The sequence below is a fragment of the Pseudophryne corroboree genome, chromosome 3 (genome assembly GCF_028390025.1).
Source record: "Pseudophryne corroboree isolate aPseCor3 chromosome 3, aPseCor3.hap2, whole genome shotgun sequence".
In the NCBI taxonomy this organism is placed as follows: Eukaryota; Metazoa; Chordata; class Amphibia; order Anura; family Myobatrachidae; genus Pseudophryne; species Pseudophryne corroboree.
Genome location: NC_086446.1, coordinates 465,827,784 through 465,849,491, shown reverse-complemented (window position 1 = coordinate 465,849,491; position 21,708 = coordinate 465,827,784). Strand labels below are relative to the sequence as shown.

Below are 21,708 nucleotides of genomic sequence, written 5' to 3'. Positions count from 1 at the left end.
TATTTTCTATAAGAAATATTAGTCTGTTGTCGGATTATAAAAAGAGTTCTTTAAAAATAAAAACAAGACAATCAACACATTCTAATGGCATACACTAGGTTCCTGACCCTCTACATTACAGTGTAATTACATAAAAAATGAGATTCCGTTTTTAAACATAAATCACTCTTGTTACCCATAAAATGACAAATGGAGTTGTTAATTTTTCCTAAGGATTTTGAAACAAGCCACTATTACTTATTCCTCTGTCATCACGAGTTTGCACTCTCCTTGGAACAAGTCCAGAGTTTCCTGGACAGAGTATTTTTTTTTTTTACATTGGCTGCCATATATATTTGTTCACAGATCAAATTGGCAAGGGAAACACTGAACTACAGGAAAATGGTTCACCCTACTTTTATGTCTGTTGTGTGTGTGTGAATTTACAGCATTGGTTCAGCTCATTCAAATGAAGACCACAAGCAACAAAAATGTGGAATATCACCAGGGTGATTCCCTTGTAGTTAGGCTTATCATACTATCCCTTTAAACCGGGACACTCATGAATTACACAGGTTCTCTAGCTGCTCAAAACTAGGTGAAATGCAGGCTTGAAGTCAGCTAGACACAGAACCTGTGTAATTCATGAGTATCCAAGTTTAAAAAGGGATAGTATGGTAACCCTACTAATAGAGGCACGTTACGGTGCAGTGCCTGCAGCATAAGAAAAAAAAAGTGGTTATAACCCCCCCCCCCCAAAAAAAAAAACCCAACTGTTTAGTTTAAAGCAGCCAACCCTAGAATGTAGAAAATAAAACAAAAACACTGATGAGGGATTGAACCTTTAATAATCTTGCAATGCTAATGAGCGCTACAGTACATTCCCCACCTAGGTTTCCTTTAATGTGACAAAATCAGATAGGTAAGTACTAACATGTAACCTACTGAGAAGTTTACCCAGTACTGCTGGATGTGCAATCTCTCGGATTTTTTCTCGCAAGTTCAATTTTTCGGTAAATGTAATTTTAAGTTTGATAGCTTTTGAGGAACCAGTGATCCTTACACTATGGTGGTCATTCCGAGTTGTTCGCTCGCAAGCTGCTTTTAGCAGCTTTGCACACGCTAAGCCGCCGCCTACTGGGAGTGAATCTTAGCTTAGCAAAATTGCGAACGAAATATTCGCAATATTGCGAAAAGACTTCTCTGTGCAGTTTCTGAGTAGCTCGAGACTTACTCTTCCAGTGCGATCAGTTCAGTGCTTGTCGTTCCTGGTTTGACGTCACAAACACACCCAGCGTTCGCCCAGACACTCCTCCGTTTCTCCAGCCACTCCCGCGTTTTTCCCAGAAACTGTAGCGTTTTTTCAAACACTCCCATAAAACGGCCAGTTTCCGCCCAGACACACCCACTTCCTGTCAATCACATTACGATCACCAGAACGAAGAAAAAACCTCGTAATGCCGTGAGTAAAATACCAATCTTCATAGCAAATCTACTTGGCGCAGTGCGAACATTGCGCATGCGCAATTAGCGGAAAATCGCTGCGATGCGAAGAAAATTACCGAGCGAACAACTCGGAATGACCACCATAATCTTTACACATATTTAATTACCCACACTGTAGGCTGCCACCCACTCTCTGCACTAATATTGCTAAACACAGTTATCATACAAGACACACGTTATACTACCTCCCCAGCCCCATGTTTAGCAACTTCCCAAAACACACAGTTGCCAAAATTGTAAAATACTTTCTAGGGCAATCTGCCGCAAAAGCTAATACATCTTAGCTGACGACATGCAATAAACTGGCGGCACTTGGAGTACTACTGCTCCCATCAAGACATTCAGTCCCCTCCACCCAGTACATGATGCTTTGTTTCCGAACTCCCCACTTTATTTACTACTGCAGTTACCCATGCTTTTACGAATCCATTTTTTAGTATATATATATATATATATATTATATATACACACACACACACACACACACACACACACACACACACACACACACACACTGTATAGTATCTATTCACAAGTGTCATACAGCTCTGGTCCACAGTTATAAGTTATATTACTTTTTAAAATATTGTAATTGCGGATATCTCATCAATAAGCACCTTGTCCATCTTCTAAAGCACACATATTTTTTTTTGGAGAACTAGTTCCCATACAGTAGCATATTGAGAGGTTACCACCACTCAGTTAGCTAGTAAAAGGGATTATTCTGTTTGTTTTTTTATTAACACCAAAGAATGCATTCAGAACAGGTAACTGCAATAGCAAATTATGTGGGAAGTTTGGAGACAAAACATGTACCAGTAGGAAGGACCTTGTTGAAGGGTCCGGTCAATTTTACTGAATTTGTTTGTAGTGTACATTTTTTATATTTTATATTATCCTCTTTAATAAACTGACAAAGCCAAGAAAATAAAAACAGATGTATGAATTGCAGCTAACATCTAGATAGAATATAAGGAAGGTTATTGTGCAGCTAGACAACACTGGAAAAAAGGGACATTTTCAGGGATAGAAATGAACTATGCTTGCAATCTAGTGACATTTGTCAACCAGATAGACATTACTTTGAAACATACTTTCCTACTCTCACCCGAACAGGTGGGAGGCTCCCAAAATGTATGTGGCACTTCTGGCCACCTGGAAGAGTGAGCAAGTTCTCTTGAGCTGGGTCCACAACCCGTCTGTAGCTGGCCAAATAGCGAAAGTGGGCGGTCTGGGTGTACGACAATGAAAATAAGAATTTACTTACCGATAATTCTATTTCTCGGAGTCCGTAGTGGATGCTGGGGTTCCTGAAAGGACCATGGGGAATAGCGGCTCCGCAGGAGACAGGGCACAAAAAAGTAAAGCTTTACTAGGTCAGGTGGTGTGCACTGGCTCCTCCCCCCATGACCCTCCTCCAGACTCCAGTTAGGTACTGTGCCCGGACGAGCATACACAATAAGGGAGGCATTTTGAATCCCGGGTAAGACTCATACCAGCCACACCAATCACACCGTACAACTTGTGATCTAAACCCAGTTAACAGTATGACAACAGAAAGGGCCTCTTAAAGATGGCTCCTTAACAATAACCCGAATTAGTTAACAATAACTATGTACAAGTATTGCAGATAATCCGCACTTGGGATGGGCGCCCAGCATCCACTACGGACTCCGAGAAATAGAATTATCGGTAAGTAAATTCTTATTTTCTCTATCGTCCTAAGTGGATGCTGGGGTTCCTGAAAGGACCATGGGGATTATACCAAAGCTCCCAAACGGGCGGGAGAGTGCGGATGACTCTGCAGCACCGAATGAGAGAACTCCAGGTCCTCCTTTGCCAGGGTATCAAATTTGTAAAATTTTACAAACGTGTTCTCCCCCGACCACGTAGCTGCTCGGCAGAGTTGTAATGCCGAGACCCCTCGGGCAGCCGCCCAAGATGAGCCCACCTTCCTTGTGGAGTGGGCTTTTACAGTTTTAGGCTGTGGCAGGCCTGCCACAGAATGTGCAAGTTGAATTGTGTTACAAATCCAACGAGCAATCGACTGCTTAGAAGCAGGTGCGCCCAACTTGTTGGGTGCATACAATATAAACAGCGAGTCAGATTTTCTGACTCCAGCCGTCCTTGCAATGTATATTTTTAAGGCTCTGACAACGTCCAACAACTTGGAGTCCTCCAAGTCGCTAGTGGCCGCAGGCACCACAATAGGTTGGTTCAGATGAAATGCTGATACCACTTTAGGGAGAAAATGCGGACGAGTCCGCAGTTCTGCCCTATCCGAATGGAAGATTAGATAAGGACTTTTACAAGATAAAGCCGCCAATTCAGATACTCTCCTGGCAGAGGCCAGGGCTAGTAACATAGTCACTTTCAATGTGAGATATTTCAAATCCACCTTTTTCAATGGTTCAAACCAATGGGATTTGAGGAAATCTAAAACTACATTTAGATCCCACGGTGCCACCGGAGGCACCACAGGAGGCTGTATATGCAGTACTCCCTTGACAAAAGTCTGGACCTCAGGGACAGAGGCCAATTCTTTTTGGAAGAATATTGACAGGGCCGAAATTTGAACCTTAATGGATCCCAATTTGAGACCCATAGATAATCCTGATTGCAGGAAATGTAGGAAACGACCCAGTTGGAATTCCTCCGTCGGAACCCTCCGATCCTCGCACCACGCTACATATTTTCGCCAAATGCGGTGATAATGTTTCACGGTGACTTCCTTCCGTGCCTTAATCAAGGTAGGAATGACTTCTTCTGGAATGCCTTTCCCTTTTAGGATCTGGCGTTCAACCGCCATGCCGTCAAACGCAGCCGCGGTAAGTCTTGAAAAAGACAGGGACCCTGCTGTAGCAGGTCCCTTCTCAGAGGTAGAGGCCACGGTTCGTCCGTGAGCATCTCTTGAAGTTCCGGATACCAAGTCCTTCTCGGCCAATCCGGAACCACTAGTATTGTTCTTACTCTTCTTTGCCGTATGATCTTCAATACCTTTGGTATGAGCGGCAGAGGAGGAAACACATACACTGACTGGTACACCCAAGGAGTTACCAGTGCGTCCACAGCTATTGCCTGTGGATCTCTTGACCTGGCGCAATATTTGTCCAGTTTCTTGTTGAGGCGAGACGCCATCATGTCTACAATTGGTCTTTCCCAACGGTCTATTAACATGTTGAAGACTTCTGGATGTAGACCCCACTCTCCCGGATGAAGATCGTGTCTGCTGAGGAAGTCTGCTTCCCAGTTGTCCACGCCCGGGATGAACACTGCTGACAGTGCTATCACGTGATTCTCCGCCCAGCGAAGAATCTTGGCAGCTTCTGCCATTGCACTCCTGCTTCTTGTGCCGCCCTGCCTGTTTACATGGGCGACCGCCGTGATGTTGTCCGACTGAATCAACACCGGCTTTCCTTGCAGGAGAAGTTCCGCCTGGCTTAGAGCATTGTAGATTGCTCTTAGTTCCAGAATGTTTATGTGAAGAGACTTTTCCAGACTCGTCCATACTCCCTGGAAGTTTCTTCCTTGTGTGACTGCTCCCCAGCCTCTCAGGCTGGCGTCCGTGGTCACCAGGATCCAATCCTGAATGCCGAATCTGCGGCCTTCTAATAGGTGAGCCTTCTGCAACCACCACAGAAGTGACACCCTTGTCTTTGGTGACAGGGTTATTCGCAGGTGCATCTGCAGATGCGACCCTGACCATTTGTCCAACAGATCCCTTTGGAATATTCTTGCATGGAATCTGCCGAATGGAATTGCTTCGTAAGAAGCCACCATTTTTCCCAGGACTCTTGTGCATTGATGTACTGACACTTTTCCTGGTTTTAGGAGGTTCCTGACCAGATCGGATAACTCCTTGGCTTTTTCCTCTGGAAGGAAAACCTTTTTCTGAACCGTGTCCAGAATCATTCCTAGGAACAGCAGACGAGTTGTCGGGATTAAATGGGATTTTGGAATATTCAGAATCCACCCGTGTTGTCTTAGCACCTCTTGAGATAGTGCTAAAGCTGTCTCCAGCTGTTCTCTGGACCTTGCCCTTATTAGGAGATCGTCCAAGTATGGGATAACTAATACGCCTTTTCTTCGAAGAAGAATCATCATCTCGGCCATTACCTTGGTAAAGACCCGAGGCGCCGTGGACAATCCGAACGGCAGCGTCTGAAACTGATAGTGACAGTTTTGAACAATGAACCTGAGGTACCCCTGGTGTGCGGGGTAAATCGGAACGTGTAGATACGCATCCTTGATGTCCAAGGATACCATAAAGTCCCCTTCTTCCAGGTTCGCTATCACTGCTCTGAGTGACTCCATCTTGAACTTGAACTTTTTTATGTAGAGGTTCAAGGACTTCAGATTTAGAATAGGCCTTACCGAGCCATCCGGCTTCGGTACCACAAATAGAGTGGAATAATACCCCTTTCCTTGTTGTAATAGGGGTACTTTGACTATCACCTGCTGAGCGTACAGCTTGTGAATGGCTTCCAACACCCTCTCCCTTTCGGAAGAGACGGTTGGTAAGGCAGACTTCAGGAAACGATGAGGAGGATCCGTCTCTAATTCCAACCTGTACCCCTGAGATATTATCTGCAGGATCCAGGGGTCTACCTGCGAGTGAGCCCACTGCGCGCTGTAATTTTTGAGACGGCCCCCCACTGTCCCCGAGTCCGCTTGAGAGGCCCCAGCGTCATGCTGAGGTTTTTGCAGGAGCCGGGGAGGGCTTCTGTTCCTGGGAAGGAGCTGCCTGTTGGTGTCTCTTCACTCTTCCTCTGCCTCGTGGCAGGTACGACAAGCCCTTTGCTCTCTTATTTTTGTAGGAGCGAAAAGGCTGCGGTTGAAAGGTCGGTGCCTTTCTCTGTTGGGGAGTGACTTGAGGTAAAAAAGTGGATTTCCCGGCAGTAGCCGTGGCCACCAAGTCTGATAGACCAACTCCAAATAACTCCTCCCCTTTATACGGCAAAACCTCCATGTGACGTTTTGAATCCGCATCGCCTGTCCACTGTCGTGTCCATAAGGCTCTTCTGGCTGAAATGGACATAGCACTCACCCGAGATGCCAGTGTGCAAATATCCCTCTGTGCATCACGCATATAGATAAATGCATCCTTTATTTGTTCTAACGACAGTAAAACATTGTCCCTATCTAGGGTATCAATATTTTCAATCAGGGATTCTGACCAAACTACTCCAGCACTGCACATCCAGGCAGTTGCTATAGCTGGTCGTAGTATAACACCTGCATGTGTGTATATATTCTTTTGAATAACTTCCATCTTTCTATCTGATGGATCCTTAAGTGCGGCCGTCTCAGGAGAGGGTAACGCCACTTGTTTGGATAAGCGTGTGAGCGCCTTGTCCACCTTAGGGGGTGTTTCCCAGCGCGCCCTAACCTCTGGCGGGAAAGGGTATAATGCCAATAACTTTTTTGAAATTATCAACTTTTTATCAGGAGCAACCCACGCTTCATCACACACGTCATTTAATTCTTCTGATTCAGGAAAAACTGTTTGTAGTTTTTTCACACCATACATAATACCCTGTTTTACGGTATCTGTAGTATCAGCTAAATGTAACGTCTCCTTCATTGCCAAAATCATATAACGTGTGGCCCTACTGGAAAATACGTTTGAATTTCTACCGTCGTCACTGGAATCAGTGCCCGTGTCTGGGTCTGTGTCGACCGACTGAGGCAAAGGGCGTTTTACAGCCCCTGACGGTGTTTGAGGCGCCTGGACAGGCATTAATTGATTGTCCGGCCGCCTCATGTCCTCAACTGACTGTTTAAGGGAAGATAAACCATCACGTAATTCCACAAATAAAGGCATCCATTCTGGTGTCGACCCCCTGGGGGGTGACATCTGCATATTTGGCAATTGCTCCGCCTCCACACCAATATCGTCCTCATACATGTCGACACCACGTACCGACACACACCGCAAACTCACAGGGAATGCTCTAATGAAGACAGGACCCACTAGCCCTTTTGGGGAGACAGAGGGAGAGTCTGCCAGCACACACCACAAAGCGCTATATATACAAGGGATATCCTTATATTAAGTGCTCCCTTATAGCTGCTTTAATATATATATATATAGCCATTAATGTGCCCCCCCTCTCTGTTTTACCCTGTTTCTGTAGTGCAGTGCAGGGGAGAGACCTGGGAGCCGTTCTGACCAGCGGAGCTGTGACAGAAAATGGCGCCGTGTGCTGAGGAGATAGGCCCCGCCCCTTTTTCGGCGGGTTCTTCTCCCGCTATTTTTCCAGTCAGGCAGGGGTTAAATATCTCCATATAGCCCCTATGGGCTATATGTGAGGTATTTTTAGCCTTGTATAAGGTTTATATTTGCCTCTCAGAGCGCCCCCCCCCAGCGCTCTGCACCCTCAGTGACTGCCCAGTGAAGTGTGCTGAGAGGAAAATGGCGCACAGCTGCAGTGCTGTGCGCTACCTTATGAAGACTGAGGAGTCTTCAGCCGCCGGTTTCCGGACCTCTTCACGCTTCAGCATCTGCAAGGGGGTCGGCGGCGCGGCTCCGGGACCGGACTCCACGGCTGGGCCTGTGTTCGATCCCTCTGGAGCTAATGGTGTCCAGTAGCCAAGCAGCAAATCCACTCTGCATGCAGGTGAGTTTACTACTTTCCCCCTAAGTCCCACGTTGCAGTGATCCTGTTGCCAGCAGGACTCACTGTAAAGAAAAAAACCTAAACTAAACTTTCTCTAAGCAGCTCTTTAGGAGAGCCACCTAGATTGCACCCTTCTCGTTCGGGCACAAAATCTAACTGGAGTCTGGAGGAGGGTCATGGGGGGAGGAGCCAGTGCACACCACCTGACCTAGTAAAGCTTTACTTTTTTGTGCCCTGTCTCCTGCGGAGCCGCTATTCCCCATGGTCCTTTCAGGAACCCCAGCATCCACTTAGGACGATAGAGAAATTAGAGTAATTGCGGCCTCGCCCCCAATGCACAATGCTGGTAATCGTGGGAATGTGTAGCAGGGAAAAGGCCATGATGACACAATCGCATCATCACACTCATTGGCCGCCCCCCCTTGCAGAATCCACCTGGCTGCCCCATCCGGAAGGAGGCAGTCAGAAAGTTTGCAACTTTCACTAATTTATTCCCCCTGTATTCTGAACGGCGGGTTTCCCTTGCCTGGCAGGATTCCAGCATCTGTATCCTGACTGTCGGGATCCAAACAGCCGGGAAACTAAATGCTTCCCATAGCAAGGATGTGTTGGTGCAAATGCATCTCATGCACACCACAACACAGGTGCATATGTAACAAATGGTAGCCGCTTGCAATTGGCTGATTGCGGCTAGGCCCTAATCACTCATTAGTGAGTCTACTACATTATATAGCGTAGTGGCCATATACTGTAGCCTCATTTTGACTTCTTGAAGGGGAAGACAACAGATTCTCAAATTTAATTAAATGTAATTAATCATTTTGTATTTGTTTTTAATAAGGTAAATGCAGTTTAGCATGTATTAATAACATTGTATGTAAATGACACTTGATTAAAATACTATGGGGGAGATTTATCAAAACACGGAAAGAGATAAAGTGGAGAGAGTAGCAACCAACCAGATCCTGACTGTCATTTTTCAAATGCAGCCTGTAATCTGACAGTTAGAAGCTGATTGCCTGGTGCTTTATCTCTCTCCAAACTTTGATAAATATAGCCCTATACCTCCCAACTGTCCCGATTTTAGTAGAACAGTCCCGCTATTCGGACACTGTCCCGCTGTCCCACCCGCGGGCAGCTGGGGAGGCTTTGATCACCCGCTGCTCTACTCCGCAAAGCAGCGAGTGATCTCTGAATAGATGCCGTGCGCACGTGCACAGCATCTATTCAGTGTAGGGAGGGGAGCAGGGGGCTGCCCAGCTGCTCAGGGAGCGCTGGGCACGCCCCCAGAATGACGGATAACGGGTCAGCGGGGTGTGGCCACGCCCACACACCATGCCCCTCGTTACCGAGGCCACACCCCTTTTTTGGGTCACGCACGGCTTTGCAGCGCAAGCGTCCCGACCCATTGGTATTCAAAGTTGGGAGGTATGCTATATTGGGTATGAGTTCTGTAGTGTAACTTTAGCATTTACTACTGTTAAGCCACATCCTTAAGCATAAACCTGGGCCATATAGTACTGTTTTCCCCTGGGATACACCTAGTACACATACCACTGTTCTCTCCTGGTATATATACTTCCCATGCAGACATCTTATTTGGGCGCATTTACACCTGTGTTTTTGGTGCAATATGTGTCCAACTGTACATAAGTCTCATATTGTGCCAAAAACAAGTTACTAAACAGAAGTATGCAGACAGAACAAGCACTAATACATGTATATTTTGCAACAAAATAAACTCTTTTGGGAAGCAGTGGAGTATATCATTCATACAAATAACAGAGACTCAAAGAAGGAACAATTCATAAGGCAGGGGCTCTCAAACTGTGTGCCGTGGCACCCTGGGGTGATTCGGGACACTTGCAGGGGTGCCTTGGGTTGGTAATCCTGGAGCAATTCTAATTATTTATAATCAATGTAATAGGCAAAACCAGTGCTTGTGGCTTCCAATCATAAACTATGTGGACAAACAGAAGCGAATCCGGTCCCTCACCACATAACTGACACTAGGGATGACATATAAACACAATTTAGTTTATTAATTTTTTTTTCTTTTTTCTCAATGAGAAAGTTTTGGCCTAGCTGTGCCGTGAAAAAATTTCTGATACTCTAGGGCAGTGGTGGCCAACCCGCGGCTCTCGAGCCGCATGCTGCTCTTTCATCCGCCGCATGCGACTCGGTCAGCTTCTGGCCACCGCTGCCCCCAGCCAGAGACACACTCACGCCCCTCCGGCGGCGGTGTCTCTCTTCATTTGGCGCTGCCCGTGAGCCAATCAGAGCTCGCAGACCGGCAGCTAAGGTTCCTGATTGGCTGCCGGACCGTGAACTTTGATTGGCTCACGGACCAGGTGCCTAATTCAAGAGAGACACTGCCACCGGAGAGTGAGCAGCAGCAGCGCGGTGAGCAGAGACGTAGGAGAATGGGGGGGTGGGAGCACTGTGGGGACATGTATCTGCACTGGGGGCATAGCAGGCACTGTGCGGACATGTGTATCTGCACTGGGGGCATAGCAGGCACTGGGGGCATAGCTGGCACTGTGGGGGCATGTGTAGCTGGCACTGGGGGCATATCTGGCACTGTGGGGATATGTGTATATGCACTGGAGGCATAGCTGGCACTGTGTGGGGACATGTGTATCTAGCACTGGGGGCATAGCAGGCACTGGGGAGACATGTGTATCTGCACTGGGGGCATAGCTGGCACTGTGTGGGGACATGTGTATCTAGCACTGGGGGCATAGCAGGCACTGGGGGCATAGCAGGCACTGTGGGGACATGTGTATCTGCACTGGGGGCATAGCTGGCACTGGGGGGACATATGTATCTGCACTGGGGGCATATCTGGCACTGTGGGGACATGTGTATCTAGCACTGGAAGCATATCTGGCACTAGGGGCATAGCTAGCACAGTGGGGACATGTGTATCTGGCACTGAGGGCATATCTGGCACTGTGGGGACGTGTATCTGCACTGGGGGCATAGCTGGCACTGTGGGGACATGTGTATCTGGCACTGGGGGCATAGAAGGCACTGTGGGTACATGTGTATCTAGCACTGGAGGCATATCTGGCACTGGGGGCATAGCTGGCACGGTGGGGACATGTGTATCTGGCACTGGGGGCATAGCTGGCACTGTGTGGGGACACGTGTATCTAGCACGGGGGGCATATCTGGCACTGTGGGGACATGTGTATCTGCACTGGGGGCATAGCTGGCACTGTGGGGACATATGTATCTGCACTGGGGGCATATCTGGCACTGAGAGCATAGCTGGCACTGAGGGGACATGTGTATCTGGCACTGGGGGACATGTGTATCTGGCACTGGGGGCATAGCTGGCACTGTGTGGGGACACGTGTATCTAGCACGGGGGGCATATCTGGCACTGTGGGAACATGTGTATCTGGCACTGGGGGGACATCTGTATCTGCACTGGGGGCATAGCAGGCACTGTGGGGGCATGTGTATCTGGCACTGGGGGCATAGATGGCACTGTGGGGACATATTTATCTGCACTGGGGACATATATGTATCTGGCACTGTGGGGACATATGTGTATCTGGCACTGTGGAGGCACCCATTTTTTGGTGCTTTTATATGTACTGTACTGGGGCATTATATGTATGTGGCACTGTACAACAGGACGAAAAACAGGGTTATGATATGAGGTCATACTCCTACAAACGTCATACCGAAAGGTGTGCGCACAAAAATGGGGTGTGGCTTTGTGACAACTATGCCACGCCCCATTTCTGCGCGAGCGCCTACGCCGCGCGCATGATAGTGGCTCTTGCTCTTGACTACAGATCTTTTCTTGCTCTTTGCCTCTGACTGGTTGGCCACCCCTGCTCTAGGGCGTCGTGATTCAAAAAAGTTTGGGAACCCCTGTCATAAGTAAAGAGTGCCTTAGAGATACAGACCAAAAACAGCGTATGCGAGGTACTGTATATGAACAGCATCATTCCTGGTCCTGTTGCCACCTAACATGACCAGCGCTGCTGACTTCCCTTTTCCCAGTAATGTTTATTAAAATATTTTTATCTTCTGCATATATAAGTCTTGTGCTTCAGTCAACATATCAATCACACACTTATTTTTTCATGTCACTCCAGGCACTCCTCCATATACTTACATCAGAAAGGGGTGTACGGTGTCAAGTTGACATATATCACTCAGAAAACTCTGGAGAATGCTTGAGGCAAATTAATGGAAAGTTGCTTTGCATGCTGGGCACTTCAGGAGAGGAGATCTCTTGCTTAAATGAATGGGAAGCAATGAAAGGGTTCAGTATGGTATGCCGGCGGTCGGGCTCCCGGCGACCAGCATACCGGCGCCGGGAGCCCGACCGCCGGCTTACCGACAGTGGGGCGAGTGCAAATGAGCCCCTTGCGGGCTCGCTGCGCTCGCCATGCTGTGGGCACGGTGGCGCGCTACGCTATTTTATTCTCTCTCCAGGGGGGTCGTGGACCCCCACGAGGGAGAATAAGTGTCGGTATGCCGGCTGTCAGGATTCCGGCGCCAGTATACTGTGCGCCGGGATCCCGTCAGTCGGCATACTGAAGACCACCCCAATGAAAGGCTGGATTGGTTGTGGTTGTCTGTATGGAAGTATCATGCTGTATGTTGATTTTTCTGGATATTTAGCAAGCACATAGTATTCTGCTAGTGACAGCGTCATGGGAGGTACAGAGAAGACAAGAGGCTCCCGCTATATTCATCTGCCCTTTATATCTTCTATGGTCACTGGCTCGCTCATCAATTGTGTGAATATATGGAGCAGGGGGAGACATGCTAGTGACAAAAGGCAGAGGCACGCTGCATGCATAAAGATTGGGCAATATAAAAGCAACCCTGTCTAGAGGTCAGTCACCTTTTCTCTGTTGTTCACTCAGTCAAGTGATTTAACTAGAAACATGAATTACCTCAGTGGGTGGATGACCTGAGCAGAGTCATACCACACAACTGTTCTATATGACATGGAAACAATGGAATATTCTGGGTGTATGGCTAGTGAATGAGCACATACTGTAAGTTGTGTCTTATAGCCCAAATGGATGTGAAGACACTACTTAAAATCTTATAGATCTTAAAACGTCACAGGTTTATACACAACAGCCTGTCGTACATGGTTTGTGATCTACTGTAATTATATCTTCCTTAGTGTGTGCTACTGTCATTGTTTATCATACATTTTAGGCTTCATAAAGGGGAGTATACACGGGAGAGATGTGTGCTGAGCGAACCGCTCAGCACACATCTCTCCCGCCGCTCAGCACATCGCGATGTGTGCTGAGCGATGCGGGGGGAGGACGGGGGACGCTCATTTCACCCAGCGGGTGAAATGAGTGACCTGCTAGATTGGCCTGCATGCAGGCTCAATCTAGCAGCGGCGATAGCGATGTGCGGGGCCGCGCATCGCTATCGCTGAGGGGGGTACACACGAGTAACTGTGCTTAAAATCTAAGCAATTAGTCAGATTGCTTAGATTTTAAGCATGGATCTCTCCGTGAGTACCCCCCTTAAGTCTCTCTGTAGTGCATTAGTCGGTATGCTTATTGAGCAATGTTTGCCCTTTGTGCACTTGAAAGTATGGTTTGGATGGATAATTTGTCTTGATATTAAAATCAGGTATGCTAGTGGATTATGAATTATCATAGGTTTAACTCTGCGAATATTCATACACATTATGTAACTATTTCTTCAATAAATTCAAAAGAAATTACATTTTACATTCTATTTCCTTTACACAAAATCTTCCCATAATATGAATTTAGACCCCCTCACTTGTTTATGACCTTCCTCTCCTTCATAATGATCATTTGTACTTATAATTGCCTTGTTGGTGTATCTGGCATTGATAGAGCGGCATACAGACCACTACAAGGAGCATATCAGTGCACAGAACTATAATGTGAGCAGCATGGATGGGTTCTATTCCCACCACAGCCCTAACTGTGTGGAGTTTGTATGTTCTCTCAATGCTTGGGTTTCCTCTCACAATCCAAAATTATATTGGTATGTTAATTGGCTCCCAACAAAAAGTGAACCCCAGTGTGTAAGTTTGTCGTGTACATGGGCAGACTAGCTGGGCCAGTGGTTCTTATCTGCTGTCAAATTCTATGGACAGGACGTAATGGTGACCATGCGGGATGCCGGATTGAACTTTGACTTTTTTAAAGGGACAATCACTTACAAGGCATAGTTTTACCTTGTAAGTGATTGACCCTTTAAAAAAAAAAAAAAGTCAGAGTTCGGCCGACACCGAACTTGGGCGGCATTACATCCCGCCCTATGTTTCTAATATTGTAGAACAGCTTTAAGCAAAATCAGATTGTTTGGTTAATGTGACTAAGGGGTCTATTTACTAAGCCTTGGATGGAGATAAAGTCGCTGGAGATAAAGTACCAGCCAATCGGCTCCTAACTGCCATTTTTCAAACACAGCCTGTGACATGGCAGTTAGGAGGTGATTGGCTGGTACTTTATCTCCAGCGACTTTATCTCCATCCAAGGCTTAGTAAATATACCCCTATAACCTTGAATTCATTGTAAAAAGAATGTAAAAATAGTTTATCTTCAAAAGTAGACAATGTGGCTATAGAATGGATGTACATTTTAGAAGTCAGTCATGCTGCTTTCACATCGCAAAACCTGCTTTTGAAACGGTTCTTTAAACGGTTCTTAAATTGTGTCTGAGCAGTTAACCCCCCTTCACATCGCATGTTGTAACCAGTATATTACCATTTCATTACCGTTTTGGTACCTTTCACACTGAACCCGTTTCACCCATACAAAACAGTGGTTGTCATTTTAAATGTTTATTTCCTGCTTCTGCCTGGTGAGATCACACATGGAGACAGCCTATCACCTTCTGGGGCTTGCAAATACCGTTTCAGACCCTTTCACACTGCACAATTAAACGGGTCTGAAACGGGTAGGACCCTGCTTTTTTACCGTTTCAAAATACTGGTATTTTGTAAACGGTAAATTGAAGGTGACCCTTTCACATCGCAGCTCGAACCGTTTAGGAAGCCAGTAAAAACGGCAAATTACCGGGTACAAGCTGCGGTGTGAAAGGGGTATCAGTCTGTCAAGGAGGAATGTTAGAGATACCGGTAACACAGTTGAGTGGTCACAATTTCTCCGAGTCAGGAGGGGGTGTGCTTCCTGGCATGATCTGTGCTGGAGCCAGTGCTGACGGTCAGCAGGAGCCTGTATCCCTCCCAGCCGCAGTGTGGTCTGTAGACTTCCTGACAAGTATATTTAAGCTCCAGGCTACAGAACAAGGAACAGGGGATCTTGGAATGTGCTCAGCACACAGCTGAGGTGGAGCTGAATTGCATTGAAAAAGCAAGAAAATAGCTGATTGAATGTAAATTCAGCAAGAAAGAGGAGAGCTTTTGCTGGGCATGCATTCTATACCCTCATGGTAAGGACAAATGGACCATAAAGTTAGTCACCACTTCCATGTAATCTACCAACAAAATGGATTGAAAAAACACACAAGTCACACAAAAAAGCTATTTGTGTAAGTAGATTCTCCTGTTAAAATATTTATTTGCCTTCCAGCACGATGTGAGCATGCAGAGCCTCTTTATTCAGTAAGACACAGTCAAGGTCATGCAAGGAGAATCCATGGGTTTTGGCAGATAGGCAGCAGCATAGAACTACAGCAGTCACAAATACATCCAGGCCCAGCGGACCATTGGTACTAAGACAGGGCCCTCAAAAGCATCAGTTACTTTGAAGCTGCAAGCTGACAACTATAACCAGTGGACCAAGGGGGTCATTCCGAGTTGATCGCTCGCTAGCTACTTTTAGCAGCCGTGCAAACGCATAGTCGCCGTCCGCAGGAGAGGGTGTTTTCGCTTTGCAAGTGTGCGAACGCATGTGCAGCCGAGCTGGACAAAAATGTTTGTTGCCGTTTCTGAGTAGCTCTGGACTTACTCAGCCCTTGTGATCACTTCAGTCTTTTTGGTCCCAGAATTGACGTCAGACACCCGCCCTGCAAACGCCTGGACACGCCTGCGTTTTTCCAAACACTCCTTGAAAACGGTCAGTTGACACCCATAAATGCCCTCTTCCTGTCAATCTCCTTGTGATTGGCTGTGCGAATGGATTCTTCGTTAAATCCATCGCCCAGCAACTATCCGCTGTGTACCCGTACGATGCGCGTGCGCATTGCGGTGCATACGCATGCGTAGTGGTAACCTGTTCACTGCGCTGCGAAAAACGGCAGCGAGCGATCAACTCGGAATGACCCCCAAAGTGTCTCCTTAGTGTTAGACTAACCATCACTCAGATGTTTCACAATTTCTAAGCACGCCATACTTGCCATGTGCCAAATGGATAGCTTATGATTTATTGAGGAGGTAGTTACTCAGATGTATAATTAAATTCATGTTTTTGTATTGAAGTTGGTGTAAATGTGAGACATGCACAGATGACACTAGTGCACATGAATAATGTCTGTACAGCATGTATTTGCAATTTATGGGACAAAAGGGTGAAATTCAATTATTTTGTGGGAGCCCAAAACGTAATGCATTCCCCCGTTGGGCACACATGCCGTGTGTGCATGCCCAGTAGTCCTGGGCTTAGCTGCGCAAGGTAGCTAAACTAGTTGAAAGTCCTGGTTAGGGCGCTCCTGTTGCATGCACGCCCAAACACAGCAACAATTGAATTGATCCGTTGAGCGCCATCTAGTGGCAGCTGGAGGTAGAAACAACTGAATTCCCCCCAAAGTACAAATACAAATCTGGGCTGACAGGAATTTTGTTTCAATGTTGGAACGAATGCCCGTTGCTCTAGAGTGTACCCAGCTTTAGGGGTATAGTCATGAAACAGTGAAAAGTGTGGAGAAGTTGCCCATGGCAGCCAATCAGCTGCTACGAATAATTTTATAAAATGCATTTTATAAATGTTACCTCAACACTGATTGGTTGCCATGGGCAACTTCTCCACTCTTTGACTTCTTCATGAATAGAACCCTTAGACCAGGCATGTCCAAACTGTGGCCCTCCAGCTGTTGAGAAACCACACATCCCAGCATGCCCTGACACAGCTTTAGCATTCTCTGACAGCAAAACTGTGTCAGGGCATGCTGGGATATGTAGTTTCACAACAGCTGGAGGGCCGGAGTTTGGACATGCCTGCCTTAGACTCTGATGAGTTGCTCAGGGCAACTACTCCACTTTATCTCTCTCCAAGGCTAGACACATCTCCCCTAAGGAGAGAAGACAAGGAGCCTGGGTGTTGTGACTAGGAGCATTTATCTTTGCTTCTACAGACAAATGGTATTATAATAGTATTTCCATAGTTCAAAAAAAACCTATTCATCAATAATCGCAAATGAAGAATCTATCTCACTGCAATTTGAGGCAGGAGCAATTCATCACTGCTCAGGTACCAGGACAGCTCCACCAGAAAGCAGCTGTACCTCAAACCGTAACACTAGCACTTTAGGGTACACACTAGACTATGTGCCTGATATGTGGTCCGATCTGACGGATCGGACAACATATCGCCTTGTGCGTACTCAGCTTAAGGGTAGTCCCAAGTACTACTGTTTTAATTGTTACTATGACCACTGGATGGTGCAATTCTGCAAATACAGGTTGAGTCTCCCACATCTGAAATGATTTGGACCAGAAGTATTTTGGATTTTTCCATATTTTGGAGTATTTGCACACCATAATGAGATATCTTTGGGATGGCACCCAAGTCTAAACACGGAATGCATTTATGTTTCATATACACCTTATACACATAGCCTGAAGATAATTTGTTCCAGCATCACGCAAAAAGTACTGGATGAATTTGGATGATGTTTACACTATTGGATAGCTAAGTGACTTAACCACTTGCCTGGCATGGTCACATCAGATCCGACCACACCAGGCTGGGCTTTCCGTGACAGCTGCAGCTGCAGGGAGAGAAGCTTCCTGCAATTCCCGCTCTCTGCTTTTTATTTGTCGCAAGACATCGACGTGAGTGAAGCCGCAGACAAACGCTAGTTTTTAATACTTTTGAGCATGAAACAAGTTTGTGTACCTTCAACCATAAGAAAGCCAAGGTGCTACTATCTCAGTCGAGTTAAAAAAAATTGTTTTTGTTTTTAAACAGGGGCCTGATTGCTGGAAGACAATGGAAATTATCTATTTTAAAATCGAAATCATAGTTATTAAACAACAAAAGGTTACACAGTAATGCTATCTTAATACCACTGTTCTAGATTCACCTAGAACTGTAGGAACTGAAATGAACTCAAGACAAGCATGTATTTTAGCATTAAATAGGTGAAAAATAAAACAAAGAACAAACAATTTTAGTCTACATTGGACTAAAAGGGGGCAAGATTGCACAAAAGCTTGCACACTGCTCCCCTCATTTGATAAAACACCACTAACCGAAAACAGAAAGTCATAGAACATCCAATAATAAATTTAGAGGAATACACAGCAACTTAAAAATGTAAAATAAGCAAATGGTACAGTTGGCAACTACTTTTCAAAATCACAAATCTACAGAAAGTGTTGGTCCTAGTTCATATAACAAGGCAAAGGAAAATTATAGAAAACATTCAACTTCTTTTCAAATACATTTAAATATTCCTTGTGCCCGTTTCTACATGTAGACAGATCTTTGGTTATTTTATGTGCCATTTTCGATTGCGCTCTACCCTTTATCAGCATAAAAGTGGCTCTGTTGCTAGTACTGTTTATGGATAAGTTACTAAAATATACCTACAGTACAAACCAGATATAATTCAATAGTAGCTACTCCCACAAAGCATGTGCCCATATGTAAAAATACAAATGTGCTGAAAAGGCATATTGACAGCAAGCAATAAATTCAGCTCATATGCTTAACTGCCCATTTAAGGAAGCATGAGCTCTACTTATAAAATACGGAATGTTTTCCTTTAAGTCAGTATTTCTCCTCCCCATTTTCTCTTCATCTGGATATAGTTAATGTGCAAAGGTAGTATGCAACTAGTGTGCTGTCTGCACAGTCATACAAACAAGCCCATTACAGAGGAGGATAGATTGCAGGCCTATTGTATCTGCATGCGCACATCCATGAATCAGCCAATATCAGCATACAATACACAGGGATACATCCCCACCCAGTGACTTATCCTAAAGCTATTTTGATGATTTAATTCCCAAACAGCCATCCTTAAATGAGCTTTTATGTGAAAGTTCTCACTTTTCTTTAAAAACTATGCGGGAGATGTATCAACCCTTGGAAACAGATAAAGTACCAACCATTCAGCTTTTAACTGCCCTTTACAGGCGGTGTTTAAAAAAATGACAGAAGCTGATAGTTTGGTACATCTCTCCGAGGTTTGATACACCTTCCCCTATGTAACATAAGTGACATGTAAAATGTACAGTTCCATGTTGCATTATATTAACTTAAGAAAGAAAATAATAAGGGTAGTGAACAGAAACACAAGGTAAGTGGGAATATCTGCACTAAAATGTTGAAAGGTACAGAAACATTTTCTAATTATGTCCAACATCATTTTAATATTTTAGCAAATATTCCAGTTATTTTTACTAGATCACGTAATATATAACCTAACAGACCACGGTGTAGCTTTCCATGATAAAAAAAAGAAATAAAATAAATACATAACAAAAACACGGGGACAGTGCAAGGGTAGGTAGCCAAAGGACAGAAATTGTACAGTGGTTTTATTCTTTCCAAACATTGATCCAAGGGCAAATTATTTAGTATCAAACAGGTTTAAGATGATTAATCTGAGAAATAACAACCACTGTCACTCATTTAGATAACCTGGAAATGAAGATGGACATGACAGATAAAATAAATGAAAAACATGTTAGCAATGATATTCCAGCCCAAGCTATTATTAACCTTCTTTTTCTAGCTGAATGCAAATCAACATGTTCAATTGAACTTTTATCAATAACTGGTGGCTCGAGGCGTCGTGGCACAGGCAGATGCCAACTCTAGAACGTCGACTCTCATAAGACCTGATGACAGCAGCAACCTGGATCCTGGATCAGCCAATTGCTACCACACATCAGCGCCCACAACCATGTTTACATTCTGAACTCTCATCAGCACCCAACAGCGGCGTCTGGCCAGCACCTAGGATGGTGCCCTGCCGACATAACAACATCACCATTCAATGTTCATCCCCAACAACAACAACAACACCCTATTCCCCAAAATCAAAGCAGCCTGCCCGAGGGAACTTCCAAGCCATCACCCCGAAGTCACTCAGCCCCTGTAACCACACTGACAGCCTCACCTATGTCTGCGTTACAGAAGGCCTGCTGTGGGTGTACGGGTGAGCAGCTGCAGGCATCAGTAAATCTCTCTGAGGGCCACAGGAGAAGCAGCAGAGCCACGGGGGCCAGGAGGCCAGAAACCGGGGCTGCACGCATTCTCAAAGCCGCATGTAGAACCCTGTGAGAGGAGAGCAACGAACGCGGTAAGTCTGGAGATCACTGGCTGTCCCGGGCAGTGCCTTCTGTCTACGCCTCGTCTGTACTGAGGGGAGCTCTGGGGCCGAGACTCCTCCTCTTGGGAAGCCAGCCAGCTTCCCAAGCAGCCAGTGTGAGCCTGGACAGTGTTTCCACTCTGAAATCTCGGAATCCCCTGGTGCGACCTGTTTTCCCTGGTTTCTCCTGGTCAAAATCTCAAGATTCCCATTTTTTTCCGGTGTACATTCCTTCTGGATAAAACACTGCAATAGAGGCTTTAAAAGCCAAAGTTAAAGCTCACAGAATGACGGTCCCTGTACGGTTTGCTTTGTTTGTGCAGTCTGCAAAATAAGCTAGAGTGATTTGATTACTGCCTGCTGTTGCTGCTAGCACTCTTCAATTACTCCATCCCTCCCCTCTCCATTGCCATCCCGATCCCTTTCATCTCCACTCTCCACTCTCTCCCCGCCATCTCCTCACCTATGCTAATTGGCCATATAAAGTAGATTTAGAAGACGGATTCTCATGAAATCCCCAAATTAAGAGTAGGTATACACTGGGGCGACTGCTAATCGTTCCAACTTTACTGCCAATTTCCCTTGAGCCCAGAACAAGCAATAGTGAGCGTACCTACACTGCTGTCTTGCTAACAACCTAACGATATATGATATTGCATCCTTGCATCGTTTGCTTGCTAGCGATACATCATTGCTCCTGTACCCACTAGAATAACCTTTCATGCCACTCCGTTCTAAGGAAGTGACGTCAAATCGGTCTGACATATCATTCGTCGTCAGGTTTGCCATACACACTGCATGATAGGCACAGAATCGCCAGCGATATCGCTCATTTGATGTGCAGCACGGATGACCAGTAACAGTTGCAAGCGACCAGCGGGCGTTCGCAATCATGCATACACACTGAGCGATGAAGGCGATATGTCATTACGAAATGGCATATCGACCCAACATCGTTCCGGTGTGTACCCAGCTTTAGTGAATTTAAAATCACCTACAGATTTTGGCATGCAACTGACCTCTACTTTTGATGAACTTGTAGAAATGCATGCATGTTCTCCAGGATAACACATTACTCATAGGAATACTGTGGTATTCATTTTCACTGTCAATATAATTCTGT

At 45.7% G+C, this 21,708-nt stretch overlaps 1 protein-coding gene across 1 annotated transcript in view; it reads right to left on the bottom strand.

Moving 5' to 3' along the window:
• Positions 1 to 20,961, bottom strand: part of TIMP2 (TIMP metallopeptidase inhibitor 2) — a 54,781-nt gene extending 33,820 nt beyond the window's left edge. Inside the window, exon 1 of the mRNA XM_063960720.1 lies at positions 20,394 to 20,961. Within this exon, the coding sequence (XP_063816790.1) occupies positions 20,394 to 20,529 (136 nt within the window). The 5' untranslated portion in view covers positions 20,530 to 20,961. The remainder of the gene's footprint in view (positions 1 to 20,393) is intronic.
• Positions 20,962 to 21,708: the final 747 nt, after the last annotated feature.